This window comes from Mus caroli, unplaced genomic scaffold (assembly GCF_978045245.1).
Source record: "Mus caroli unplaced genomic scaffold, Mus_caroli_1 scaffold_20, whole genome shotgun sequence".
Taxonomy (NCBI): Eukaryota; Metazoa; Chordata; class Mammalia; order Rodentia; family Muridae; genus Mus; species Mus caroli.
In genome coordinates, this window is record NW_028227275.1 from 3,610,984 (window position 1) to 3,626,214 (window position 15,231).

Genomic DNA, 15,231 nt, shown 5'->3' on the forward strand with positions numbered 1-15,231 from the left:
GCATGTCCCAAAATGAATTCTGAAACACTGAAAATCCAAGCTGTGTGCTTATAAAAGAAAATAGGGGAAATTTTACTTATATGTACTTATGTTATTCAAAAGTAGTACTTAAATAAAATATACAACAAATTTATATCAGGGCCTCCTATGTGACAAACATTGAATATGTTAGTGATATAACAGATAAAAATTACATGACCACTACCCTTTTTTATGTATATATAAGTACACTGTCTCTGTCTTCAGACACACCAGAAGCTGGCATTGGATCCCATTACAGGTGGTTGTGAGCCACCGTGTGGTTGCTGGGAATTGAACTTAGGACCTCTGGAAGAGCAGTCAGTACTCTTAACTGCTGAGCCATTTTTCCAGCCAGAGCACCATCCTTAAACCTAAGCTTAATGAGAAAACTAAAGTTCTAGTATTCTCCTGACAATCATAATATTGTTGGGTTCTAGGGACAGACACACTGGCAAGCGATTTGAAGGGAAAGACAGATATTCTCCTGTGCTTGTAGCAGCAGAGGACCAGGTAACTGCTGGGAACTGAACTCGGGTCCTGTGAGGAGCAAGTGCTCTTGACGTGAGCTGGCGGCTCTCCAGCCCAGCAGCTGTTACAATGGAACAGTAAAGCCCTCCTGGACCATGGTCGGGGAACTAATGACTCTGGTGTCTTTTAGCGACATCTGGCCACTGTTCTGTGCTCTTTGCTGTGTAGTTTTCAGGGTGAAAGCCCTTTAACTCTCCGGCATCAGACACCTGGACATCACACCAGCTGCTTGAACACCCTTGGACACAGCAGTAAATCTTAGTAGGAAACACAATGTGAGAGAAAAATTGATAGATCTTAATTTGTAGTGATAAAATACACACAATGTTTTAAGTGCTCACGATTCCTATAAAACTCAACAATCACGATGCATCCCCACTTGCAACCAAGAAATCAGAAAGCAAACAAAAACTCACATAGCAGTAGTATTTGGGTTATAGAACAAGCCAAAAGGAACGGAACTGAATGTACAGCTCTTTCTTAATTCACCAAAACTCCAGTGGCCATTCTACATACTGATTATTCCTAGCTGAGAATAAAAGTCTGCCAGATAACACACGTATCAGCTGCCAACCAGCACAGACGTTACTGCGCCCGTGCACTCCGGCGCATGGGTGGTGCTGGTCACATCTGAATGAGACTGGGAAGGGCACCTTTCTCACACACGTGTTCTTACTGTCAAGGTGACCCACAAAGGAGCAGTCTCACTGTGACTGTGGTCAGACTCTGTAAGGTCATTTATGTTGGTTAACAGTCAAGGACTGAGCCCATTAGTGAGGGACCCAGAAATGAGAATATTCTTAAATTTAAACAGCAACTATAAGACAAATGCGGACAAATTAAAAATAACAATAGGAAAAAAAAAATCACAAAAAAAACCAGCAATAGAGAAATCAAATCACCTCCACACACTAAACAACAACGTCTTTTAGAAAGCAAGTTTATCCTTGAAAATCTACCGTAAAGTAGCTAAAGTCCTAGCAATAAGACATGACACCAAAAATGAAAACTTTAAAATTCATAAACTACAAAGACATGAAGTAATTTCAGCTTTTGGTTCATAGGCAGAATCCAAGGCAACAGCACCCTCTGTTGGAATGCCTCATAGCTTAAAATATTGGAAAATGAGCACATAACACCCCCCTCATCTGGCTAAGAGATATACCCAAATATTCAATGACAACATTTTAGAATAATTAAAAAGATTATATTAAAAAACCATTATGAACATAATTGCCTTATAATTCCAATCTGAAATAATTTAACATTTTGACAAAGTAATTAGGAGATTAAAATAAGGATGCTCCCAACCATTAAAGAAATTACATTTTTAAAGAAACTCACAGATGTGGTATTCCTGTATGCTGCTGGTATAGCCATATATTGCAGAATATCCAAATATGACAATCATGACCACATCTCTACTGTCCAGCTCCATGATGTGTGCTGAGTGTCCCTCCACAGCGTACTGCTGACTGTGGCCAAGGACAGTGGGGGTTTTCGTGCTCCATGACTGACTGCGTACGTTAAACACCCATAATTCATCGGTGACATTGCCATCACTGGTCTCCATTCTGCCTCCGTACATAAAGATGTTTTCCTGTGAGTTAAACGCACACGTTAGTGCACAGAATAGGAATTTCTCGGCAGCATGCATCCGTTCTTTAATTTACTCACACACTACGTTTTGGAAACTGCTCTCTGCACACTCCATCAACGGTAACGAAAGGGAAAGCTTAGCCATGGTTCCATAAGTTCCATTAATGCGTCTTAATTTAAATGTTCACATTATATACTCTATTAAGTATATTTTTGTTTTAAAACACATCAGAAACTCTTGTGTTAAGTGTTAACAACGTACGGCTCCCACATGTCAGAAAAGCCACACAGTACTCTGACTGCCATCACTCATGGACAGTCTGCTCAACATCTGAGTGACCTGGGTCCCCAACGGTTACATTTTCATTATATCACCTATGTTAACCGTTCTTGCCACTCTCAACAATTCAGTGTTTTCCAGCACCAAAGACATGGGCATCTGAACATCCCTCAGAGTACATTCCAGTACCATTTATGGCTGTGGGAAGATACTTCATACCTTCAACACTTACAGATTATCCAATTAATTTCACTCACAGTTGATTCACAGAAGTGATGCAAAAATGGTATAGATCACTATACTTCAGCAGACTAAAAAGATGTTTTCTTCAATTGGATAGACGTTATCTAAGGAAAACACTACACTAAAATTATACTTAATGGTGAAATGTAAGATGATTTCCCTGGAGACCAAGAATACGATAAGGATGCCTACTTTGTCATTTCCATTGAAAGGTCCACCTAGGTCAGGCAGATAAGCAAGAACTAATAAGGGCCCAGATAAAATGGACCAGAAGAGAATTTCTACCAGCAGATTGTATCACCTTCTATATAAAAGATGCTAAGAAACGAAGAGTTAGCCGGAGAATTCAGTCACGTTGTAGCATGAGGTCAGAGCACAAAGTGCGTGTTTGTCTACACACTTGGGATAAGCAATCTAAAAGCAAACTTAGCAAAGCAATTACACTGAACACCAAAAAGCACAACGTATTTAGGAGTCGATCTACAAAAAGAGTTTAAAACTGAAGTTATAAAAACACAGCTGAAATTTACAAAGATATGAATGGGAAAACACTCCCCATTCAGGGATCAGCCGTCTCTGTCTACAGAGATGACAAAGATCTCCGTGTCTGTGCACAGGGCTCAGCTCCATCACTGTCAGAGCTCTCTGCAGAATCAGAAATCCCATTCTAAGAGTCATCTATAAGAGCAAGGGCTACGGAAAAGTAGACCAGTCTGTAAAAGCTAAGAGACTTCTTTAAAACAGTACAAAGCAGGTCTGAAGACAGTGTGGTCTGACATAAATCAGCACAGGAGAATGAGGAGCCCTGAGACACACTGGTGATAAGAGACACGCCTGTGGTCAGACGGTGCTAAGACTACTCAATGAGAAAAAGTGCTGCTCTGTAGTAAATGTGGGAAACAGAGACATGGCAAAACAGTGAGGCTGAACCCTTACTGCTCATCGTACCCCTGATTTAAAAAAAAAAAAAAACGAATAAAATAGATAAATGAAACCAAGAGGCAAATCTACGAAGCCCTCCTTCCTGAGTAGGAAACCAAGTGAGAAGCCACCCACCCCTCTGTGATGCAGTAAAAGCACATAAAGCAATGTTATAGGATGTCAGTCTAGTGGAGCTCTAATCGTGAGTCTCTCTGGTCTACCGTTCTCATGGAGGGCTTGAAACAAATCTGAGCTCTACTACTTCTCTAACACAAGCTCTTAAAACAACAACCAAAATGTTTGTAAGCAGGAGACCTACCTGATAGAGGGCAAGAGAATGTCCGTATCTCTGAAGCGGGCCCCTTGATACAGCACCTACATTCCATATACTGCTTTCTAAATTGTAACTGGAAACAAGAAGACAAGCTAGGTTAGCGGGCTAGAATTCCTTGTCGGCTCTTTAATTTGGGTGTATGAGTTTCTTCACTTGAAACCAAATTCTCTTTAAATTCTGAAGGATGTTTAACTAGCAATTTTATAGACCATATTGAAACTGTTGATGAAGCTTCCGTTGAGAAATACCTCTTCTTGCTGCTGGGCAGTGGTAGTGCATGCCTGTAACTCCGGAACTTAGAGGCAGAGGTGGACAGATCGTTGAGTTCAAGGCCTTGCCTGGTCTACAGAGTAAGTTCCAGGAGGGCCAGGGCTACACAGAGAAACCCTGTCACAAAAAAAAAAATAAAAATAAAAAAGGAAAGGAATATTTGCTCTTAAGGTTTAACATTTTAATGCACAATATACAGGACTCCAGGCAGGCCTCCATGGTTACGAGTCCCTGTACTCGCAGAGGACCCGCCTGTAACTCCAGTTCCAGGAGATGCAAAGTCCTTTTCCGACTTCCACGGGCACCAGGCATGCTTGTGGTTGGTGCACACACATATGTGTAAGCAAACACTCATACACAATAAGATAAAATTTAAAACAGTAATTTTTAAAAACTCTAAGCAGATATGTAAACTTGAGTAGGCCATTCACTGCTAGAATAAGTCTAATTGCATTTAATAATTGCAATGGACTCATAACTTATAATGAGTTCTTCAATTTCGAATTAAAATGAAACCCAGTTTTCCTTAGAAACAGATAAAAATTTCTGCCCTCTTACAATAGTTATTTGCTTTTAATATTAATGCGTGTGTGTAAAAAATCATCAAGAACTATGTATTTCCTATGCATAAATATAATTGTACAAAATAAATCTAGAAGTATAGGGCATTTTATAAAAGAAAGCTAGTCTTGGATTATGTGACACAAAAGTATGGTTTCTGGAATCTATTGGACATGACCTGGAGTTCTAAACCATGCCTCTGAAGTGCTTCGGCCTCTGAGCTCCAGCTGAAACCTCGGCCACACTCCACACTGGATCTTGGTTTGGCAAAACAACCTGTAGGAGTTTGAAGTAGATAGTGGTGTTTCCAGGGCTTGTGGCCCTGCTACAGGTTGAGTGCCATGATCCCCAAACACTCCAACAACTCCCCCATCCACTTGTGTTGGTTTGTTTCCTTAGGTCTAACTAGATCAGCAAACATGTATCAAATGGGATTTTTAATAAAACAACTAAACCCACTGTGACCTCACTGCCTTTCACGCTAGAAGGCTGCTGCTCCCAGAGTCTGTTAACCCAACTACTCCACAAACCTGATGAACATCAACACCTTCAGATCAAATCCTTGGCCACTCTTCTGCCTGGGTGGCTAATGGCCAGCATTTGATGTGGGTGGCTGTTAATCCTCAAACCCACTCCTCTCTGAAGTCATTGCACCGGGTGGTTTCCCTAAACCCCGCATTCCTTTTCAAACTGCTCGCTGGTTTCTCTTTTCCCTCCCAACCTTCTTATGATGTAGCGGCTGGAACTTAGTCTTGCTCTTCTCCATATAGAACTCGTCCCCTGTATAATTCCATTCGAACTAAATCCTCGTTTCTAGTCTTCTTCCTAAGAGCCCTGTTCTGACTCAAATGGTCAGAGGGAGTTTCCTACAGTGTAAGTCAAAGCCTGCTCAGAACCTGCCATGACTCACCCCACACAAGGCAAAGCTTACATCCTTCTCCACTGCTCCATTTGCCGCCCTCATCCTTTCCTTTAACTTAACCCTTTCTTTTCATAGACCTCTTAGCAAATCACATGGCTTCCTGGTGAAATAGAAACGTATTTAAAACACTCTACAACCACCAAAACCAGACACTATTGTGGATGCCAACAAGAGCTTGCTGACAGGAGCCTAAAATAGCTGTCTCTTGAGAGGCTCTGCCAAGTGCCTGACAAATACAGAAGTGGATGCTCACAGCCATCCATTGGACTGAGCACAGGGTCCCCCATGAAGGAGCTAGAGAAAGTACCCAAGGAGCTGAAGGGGTTTGCAGCCCCATAGAAGGAACAACTATTTGAACTAACCAGTACCTCCAGAGCTCCCAGGGACTAAACCACCAACCAAAGAAAACACATGGTGGAACTCATGACTCTAGCTGCATATGTAGCAGAGGATGGCCTAATCGGTCATTAGTGGGAGGAGAGGCCGTTGTTACTGTGAAGGTTTTATGTCCCAGTATAGGGGAATGCCAGGGCCAGGAAGAGGGAGTGGATGGGTTGGTGAGCAGGGGGAGGAGGGAGAGAATAGGGGGTTTTCAGAGGTGAGACTAGGAAAGGGGATAACATTTGAAATGTAAATAAAGAAATTACCTAGTAAAAAATAAAATAAAAATAAGATAAAAACCTTGCATTAATATATTCTACAGCTATGCATACATAATTGCATGTATGAAAAAATAAAATAAAACATTCTAAATGGGTATTAAAATTTTTATACAAAACAAATCCCCATGTATAGTGACAAATAATTGGGTTTGGGCACTGACTGAATATGATCTCAAATTTAGCAAATATATACTACCTCAGAAACAGCCATTTATATATTTGAACAATAGAACTTAGTGTGTTATGAAACTCTAAAAATAAATACTTACTTCAGAACCATTTGAAAAGAACTGTAGTTAAAAGTATATCCTCCAATCACCCACATGAATTTCCCATGTAAAACTGCTTTATGTGAGGCCCGACCTACGGAAGGGCTGAAGGGTTTGACATTTGGCAAAATCCAGTAAGACTCAGTAGAAGGGACATTCAGAGAACAATCTGGGCCTGTTTAAATAATAAAAAAAAAAAAAAAAAAATCAAGCAACACATTGAATCAAACAAAGATCTTACATTACCGAAGCAGATTACACAGATGAAGAGAATCTAATGTTCATCATATTAAAAATGTAATACAAACATTAGTCTGACCCTACAAGGTAGAGCACACCTCTAAAACCATCAGGCAAAAGGCTGAGGGAGGAAGACTGAAAAATCATGGGCAAATTAACAACTCAGGTACATAGTGAGCCCCCAGCCCAAAACCTTCCCTCATGGAAAAAAGACTGACATATAACTTGCAAATTAATCCTTAACAAGGAAATTATAATCAGATTTTAGCATGTTCTAATGGATATCATAATATATTCATAACTTGTTAAATACCACGAAATGTCCTATTTACTTTAGTGTGCTTCTATAATATTAAAGTGGAAAACAACATCCTCAAATCCGAGTTTGGTCTATTATGATGTGACCTTAGACAAATCTGTTTACTTTGCCCAGCATCAAGCTTTCATACATAAAGAGGAAATAAAAGTATTCACAAATGCTATTATAAGTATATACAAAAAGTATATAAAAGACGTTTATAAAGTACACGCTATTAAACAAATGTGATAATAAGGATCACATTATTAAGGACCAAACTGGCTTCAGTAGGTAGCCTCGTATATCAGAAAATTAATAATAAGAATAATGTTCAGAAACTAAAAATTTCGAGCTGGGCATAGTGGCTCACACCTTTAATCCCAGCACTCAGGAGGCAGAGGCAGGCAGATTTCTGAGTTCCAGGCCAGCCTGGTCTACAAATTGAGTTCCAGGACAGCCAGGACTACACAGAGATACCCTGTCTCCAAAAACCAAAAAAAAAAAAAAAAAAAGGAAACTATAAAAATTTCATAAAGTAAAATCAATTATTAGTTTAGAATGACGTCCAATAGCATAAAACTGGAGCAACAACTGTCTCTTATCGAGACTCATGTGATTGATTAGGTGTCCTCATCCATAAGATACAGATGGGGTGATCAGTGACTCTGAAACTTGGTAACAGAGGAACTCACTGTCACGACACCCAGTGTCGCACTGTACTGCACTGCACTTCCTGTTGCTACACTACATTTCCTGTCACTGTACTGTGCTTCCTGTCACTGTGCTGTACTTCCTGGCCCTGCACTACACTTCCTGGTGCTGTGCTGTGCTTCCTGCCACTGCACTTCCTGTCATGAACTTTTTGCCGCACTGCACTTCCTGTCACTGTGCTGCACTTCCTGTTTTGCACTGCACTTCCTGTCATTGCACTGCACTTCCTGTTGCTGTACTTCCTGTCACTGTACTGCACTTCCCGTCACTGCACTTCCTGTCATGCAGTTGTCGCTGCACTGCACTCCCTGTCACTGTACTGCCTGGTGCTGCACTTACAGATACAATGGGTACAGGCTGAGTCTTACAGCAACACTGGCTGAACCAGGCCGGCATCTGTGTGTATCCTGTGTGTTTCTCACTATCCAAGATCTGCCATTAGAATCACATGTCGTGACAACCTATAATCACATTACTATTTAAGTCACTTGAGGTCACCACCAACCACAGCTACATAAAGCAATAAACCCAAGATAAGTGTGTGTGTTCTGACTGCTTCAGGAACTGGCCTGGTTGTCCCCTATTCTCTCCCTCTCCTTATCACTGAAGACAAAGCAGAATTGGAATTAAGCCGCTGGTGACTACACAGGTTTCTAAATGTCAAGACGAATAGGGAGGTGCCGCTCCTTTCAGTTAAATCCAAAGTGCACGCTGCCCTCTTCTGTCACCCGCCATTTACAGCAGACAGAAGTGCTCCCCCAGAGAACAAATGGTGAGGTGACTGCCCTACTGCTAACAGCCAGGTTTGGGGCTTTCAGTGGGAGAGCAAACCACTCAAACATCACTTTAAATAAAACCCAACCCAGCGGCTGAGTGCAGACCTCAGTAAACCTTCACTCTGTTCAATTCTCTGAAAGCTGAGAAAGGAAGGAGAAGAGACCACTGTGGGGCTGACAGAGGCTGGTTTACAAAGAGTGTGTGGGAGGGGGTGTGGAGGGCGGGAGTGGAGACAGCTCCACAGAGTGACCGGCTAGGGCTCATTTGGACAGCAGGCAGCAATCCAGCGCTGATGATGGCCCTGGCCGAGCTGGAAACGTGCCACGAGGGCTTCGTCGCCACTCTGATGCAGTAAGAGAATCAGAGATTATGGAAGGAGATCAAAATACCAACATTCAAAGGAATCTAAGGGAGGTTTCAATCCTGTGAGTGCTTTTAAGTGACTCTGCCACATTAAAAGTGACTGTTGATCTGGTGGGCACAGCAAAGGGACCAGAAGCAAAGCACGGAGACAGAACTGAACCAAGAGCTACTCCTTGTGATGAGAAAAAATGGATTCCCAGTACAGCTTCTGCTGAGGAAGACCATGTAGACACTTTAGGATAGACTTAGAATATTGCTTGGTTAGGGAAGAGGCTTGAGAGGGTAGACACCAGTGTTGAAAAGTTCTTCTCGGGTAAGATGCTGTCAACCAGGATCACACCAATCCTATTAATCTGCAATCTGACCTCCCACGGCAATTGCAGCCATTATCAGTGACCACTGGTAGCCATAAAACTGAAGCAAGACTGTCCCCCAGCAAAGGAGACTCAGTAACATCACAAGTGACTGTTACCACTTTGTAGCAGTAAAATGTTTTTAATTACGATTGTACATTTTTATAATAGTTTCGTTGTACATTTAAAAATGATAATTGTACATGTATGCAGTATTGTATAAACATATAATCACACTGTGCTCTGGGAACCTAGGAAAAATACACATGATTCACTATATTGCAACATTTATTTCATTATAACCATCCAGAATTAAACTTATAATAACTCCAAGATTATGCGCCTTCATTTAATATGTTAGATATATTGTTTTGCTCAAACTAAATAATTGGTCACATGTTTAAAGTGAAATTAATTTCTACAGTGCCTTTCTTATATCATTTAGCATACCTATATTAGTTTGCTATATCCACCATTTTTCTTTCTTCCACTTATCATTTAACATGTATACTGAAATCTCAAATTCTCCAAAGAATAGGGGGAGGAGGGGGGAGCAAGATGAGAAAACATCTCTAAAGAGTGCTATCTTCCAACTCCACTGAAAAGCATTTGTTACAGCACACAAAAGAGTCTGCGTGTGCACTAGGCTCACAGAAGCAATCACTAAGGCCCTACTATCAGTTTCAGTGCATTTTAAATGCTCTCAAACTGTTCTCAGGATAGTAAACTTTGCAAACCCTAAGTCACATGACTGGTAGTCATCACTCCACACCCTCTCTAAGAATAGGGTGCACACAATTTAGGTGAATTATGTCATTATAAAGGGGTGTCTGTCTAAGCAGAAATCGGTGGTCTCCAACGTCCCAATTTTGAGGGGTAATGAGGCTAAAATAAAGTTGTAGGTGGAATCTCGATATAGAAACTATTCCAAAGTTGGTTGGAACAGAAAAGGGGCATTGCCCCTTGAGCCCCTGTGGCACTCATTCTGAAAATCATTGTTATTATCAAGATACATGAGATACATGTACTAGAAAAGAGTTAACTTTAACATCCTAAAGACCTATTTCTGATCATTACAGCCACCAAGGCTATATACACAGACATTTAAAATAATGAAGTAGAAAGGAAAGCATGCTGGTTAACATTTATTCTAGGCACAAAAAAACCAAACCGCCCATTTGATTAGTCTGGTCTCGTGTTCACAGAATACCCAAACAGTATGTCTAATCTTCAAGCATTATTCACAAATGCAAATTTTATAGGTTAATAAAATGCATTAAGCTTGGTTACAAAAGAGATGATTAAATCAAGAGCTATTATCAAGTATCTACTTACTAAAAAGGAAATGTCACTATAGCGTTAGTCCTTGGGAAACTATTTCAGAGCAGGGAGACGGCTCAGTTGTTAAATGGCTGCTGTGCCAGCATGAGGCTCCATGTTAGGATCACCAGCATCCACCCCAAAGCTGACAGTGATGGCACACATCCACAGTAACCCAGCACTGAGGGAAAGGGACAAGTGGATCCATCCTTGGGAGTTCCAAGGCTAGCCTACTTATGAGCTCCAGTTCAGGAAGAGATCTCCCCTCGCCCACCGCAACGAATAAAGTAAATAGCAATCTCAGAAGACACCCAGTGTCAGCCTCTTGCCCTCCACACATAGACATGCACATACCACATGTGCACATGCATACACCACATACAAACAGAATAGTACAAATGAATACATTTTAATACTTTATACAGTTGTCATCCTAGGACCCAGACAAATGTAAATGAATCTTTCTAAAGAAGATGAAATTAATAACAAGACAGGTTAGTTGACTTACCGAAAATAAGCCTGTAAGCTGGGATGATTTCTTCATAAATTGAAGTGACTATAAGAATCATCCACTCTAAGAATCAGCACGTTACAGACTGAATGCTTGTTTGGGTTTACCAAAATTCCTAGATGTAAGCCCTAAACCCTAATGTGATGGATGAGAAAGTGTGCGAGATACACACGCATGTGTTCTTGCCATAGCTCTGACAGAGGAAAACGCAGCAAGAAGGCAACCAAGATAACCCTCCCCAGAACCTGGTTTTTCTCATTTCTAATCTAAGACATCCAACCTCCAGAAGCACTAGTGGGCGGTGAGTGCTCTGGTTACTAGAGCTGTCGGCATCTGCCAGGGAAATATCAGAGTGAGCTAGTTAGTACATGTCCACATGGCACTCCTTTGCACATCCCACTGACCATGGTATCCACACTGGCTGTAAGGTTAGACTAGAAATACAGTATGTAGCTGCCAGATCTAAAACTCAGTGAGCTCTGTTTGCAAAAGGAATTAATCAATGCTGGAAAGACACTGGTCTCTTCCAAACAGCACCACAACTTCCCTTCTGCTCAATCAAGTTTTAAATACTTATGTTGCTCTAACAAAAGCCCAAGGATTCAGAAAGTCACATAAAGGAAAAAACGCTTGGATTGAGGCAGTTGCTATAGCATATTGCCACATCTTGGAGGCCCCTGTGAAACTGATTATTCTTTACATGTGAACATAAAGTAAATTTGTTATGTTTTGATTTTTATTTAGTTTTAAAATATCTTCTTTATCCAATTATTACAAATAAATGTAAGAGATAAACATTTTCCAAAACACCTTTTTCCTAATGTGACTTAATATATTGGAAAAATCTATACATTCAAGGGTCTATGATAGGTCACCAAAAGTTCGAGGCCAGCCTGAGCTACATACATTAAAAATATCAGAAGCAACCAAGAGGTCCTAATGAATCAACAGAGAAACTGCAGTACATCCACACAGTGAACATTGCTCATGCTACAAATAAATGGGCTGCAAGTCACTGGAGCACAGGAGAGAAACTTTAACACAGAATACCAAGTAAAAGAAGGTACCCCTTAACTTTACATGCTACATAGTTTCTGCTACAGTCACTCATCACAGAACAATGTTGCCATCAACAAAAGACCACATCTGTACATCATGGTATCAATGATTGTATCATTTAAGGAGAGCACGCCCATCTTCACTTGCGCACTACTAAACTGCATAAGCTTCTCAGAATACACCAAGAGTGCCATAAAGACTGCATATCACATTCAGAAGACAGGAAGAAGGTCACTGGCTGCTGACAGCTGAGGGAAGGACCTGTGACGAGGCAGAGTACAGGGAGTGAGAAACGCTTCTGTGCTATACTGTAAGGTGGTTGGATGCCATGGTACCTTTAACCAATACAACTCTAATATAAACCATGACTTTAGGTAACAGTGATCTATTGATGTAGGTTCGCCAGTTTTAACAGGCATACCGTTCTGGCAAATGTTGTTGTTAGGGAGAGCTATGCTAATGTGGGGGAAGACTTTCTGTATCTTTTGCTCAGCTCTGTTATGCTGAGTCACAGAACTAGATGAGTCTGGTGTGGAAAGCACTGTATATAAGCCATATTTTACTTCTCTAGCTGAACTTTAAATACTATTTATATACAACTGTCACTATGGAAAATGAAAAGATTTTAGTTTAAAATTTTAAGTTGGAAAAAGCCTCAAAGCACTTTCTGAGGACACAAAATTGGCAAGTGATTAACTAACTTAAAATACACAGCCCCACTACTAATGAACACTTGAGAATTTACACCTGTCATAACCATAAATAATATGTTATCAATAATAAAAGCCCTTTTGCAGGAAATCACTGGTATAGTGTGCTTGTGTGATTCTTAGTTAGGTCAGCGAGAACTGCTCCAACTGCTGTCGTGTGTTTAATATGCCTCTGATTATGTAATGTGTGCATCAAAGTTCCCTCTGTCAAAAAGTACAATATGCCGGGCGTGGTGGCGCACGCCTTTAATCCCAGCACTCGGGAGGCAGAGGCAGGCGGATTTCTGAGTTCGAGGCCAGCCTGGTCTACAAAGTGAGTTCCAGGACAGCCAGAGCTACACAGAGAAACCCTGTCTCGAAAAACCACACACAAAAAAAAAAGTACAATATTAGCACAAAGATCCTTCTATGCAAATGGAACCAGCAAATTAGACCTGAAGAGATGATTCCAGCTAACTATATGTATCCTTTAGTTTGTCTCCACAATGACAAATGTATGACTTAATATGCTTAAGAAACCCAAAACTCTTCAATGTGTTTTAAAGCTAATCTTTAATGGCAGACAGAAGATTTTAGAATTCTTTTCGAGGAATCTGACTTTTACAACAAGCAGCTAAACTTTTATTTATTGAAATAGTCTCTGTCCTTTTTTAAAAACAGCCACAAGGGGTCAGTCTTTCCTAAGAAAAACATTTTAAGCACTCCTATAACTGTAAAACTGAATTTCTTTTTTGCAGTACAGTATGTTACCAATTATGAGGTAAATTTGAATACACCACACAGTAAGTCTGGTGATGTCATCCGGGCTCTGAGGAGTCAACAAAAAGATTACAGAAGATTATAACGATCACATGCCTCCAATTTTAAGTTTAATGTGTAACTTCACTTAATCCCTAAAACAGCATGTAGACAGGCCTTTCCCAATTTTATTTATGAAAATGCAGATGCTAAGAACTTAACTGTTAACCTAAACATACCATCCCCAGCCCCCCAAAAAAGCCAAAAAACAAAAACACCTGAGAATTGGGTGTGCAAACTAAATCAATGCGTGTAGCATTTCACCCACCATCCCCACGTGGCCACTAGCCACCCTCAGCCGCCCACATGCCAACCCCACGCCATCCCCGCACTAACCCCCGCACCATCCCCAGCCATCCCCGCACTAACCCCCGCACCATCCCAGCCCAACCCCTGCACCATCCCCGGCCAGCCCCGCATCATCCCCGGCCAACCCCCATACCATCCCGGCCATCCCCGCGCCAACACCGCATCAACCCCATGCCATCCCAGCGCCGCCTTACCTTGCCAACTATCGTTGCAGACACAGAGCTTCTCTCCTGTTAGGTCACAGTAGCCATGATCTGGACTCCCACAATTGGCTTTACAGTAAGGAATGTCACATGCCTCCCCTTTCCAGTATTTGTCGCATTCACAATACACTTGACTTGCAACAGAGACACTGGTTGTACACTTTCCATGACCAGAGCAATTGTTAGGACAGGAATTGATCCTGCAAAACATAATTCGCGGGCTCAGATATCATTCGTATATTGCCTGCCTCGGCCTGCCAGGCACCAGGTGTCATTCCACCTCCTCCACGCTCTCAGCTCACTGTTACTTATGCTGCGCGTCTTAGTTCATTCACAAGATGTCTTCTGCTAACAAAACTCCGATTTCAAGGACTCCCCTCAATGTCTGAAGCACCTGCACAATTCCAAGCGTGATGTTTTGGTTTGGGGTTTTTTTGTTTGTTTGTTTTTGGTTTTTCGAGACAGGGTTTCTCTGTATAGCCCTGGCTGTCCTGGAACTCACTTTGTAGACCAGGCTGGCCTCGAACTCATAAATCCGCCTGCCTCTGCCTCCCGAGTGCTGGGATTAAAGGCGTGCACCACCACGCCCGGCTCCAAGCGTGATGTTTATAGAGACGTAAATAAATATTCTGAATAGATATGTTAAGGAGAGATGTTTTGAACTTCTAAAACTTAAGAGAACCAAGAACTTACTTAGTTCTAGCACCTTAAGACACAGGCCACCACTTAGTCACAGAAGACATGTCTTAATGCCCTTGACTGCCTATATTCTGCTATACATATACTTCCGCTGTGTACACATCTGGATACATTATAGTATGACAAGATCCCGTAATAAACCACTGATTCAAAGGTATTTCAAATACTTTATTCCTGAAGAAGATGTTCCCACTAGCAATTTCTATCTTCTTAAAGAAAAGAAAAACATGACAAATGACTCCTGTGGCTATGTCTCTAAAAGCATCTGAG

The 15,231-nt window shown here is 41.3% G+C and overlaps 1 protein-coding gene across 3 annotated transcripts in view; it reads right to left on the reverse strand.

The window, feature by feature from the left end:
• The window catches only part of Atrnl1 (attractin like 1), a 516,957-nt gene that overhangs the window by 471,882 nt on the left and 29,844 nt on the right, over positions 1 to 15,231 (reverse strand). For all 3 annotated transcript variants that reach the window (XM_021151617.3, XM_085834192.1, XM_085834193.1), the window contains exons 5-8: positions 14,254 to 14,462; positions 6,611 to 6,785; positions 3,912 to 3,999; positions 1,894 to 2,149 (exon numbers count right to left, since the gene is read on the reverse strand). In XM_021151617.3, coding sequence (XP_021007276.1) covers positions 1,894 to 2,149; positions 3,912 to 3,999; positions 6,611 to 6,785; positions 14,254 to 14,462 — 728 coding nt within the window. The remainder of the gene's footprint in view (positions 1 to 1,893; positions 2,150 to 3,911; positions 4,000 to 6,610; positions 6,786 to 14,253; positions 14,463 to 15,231) is intronic.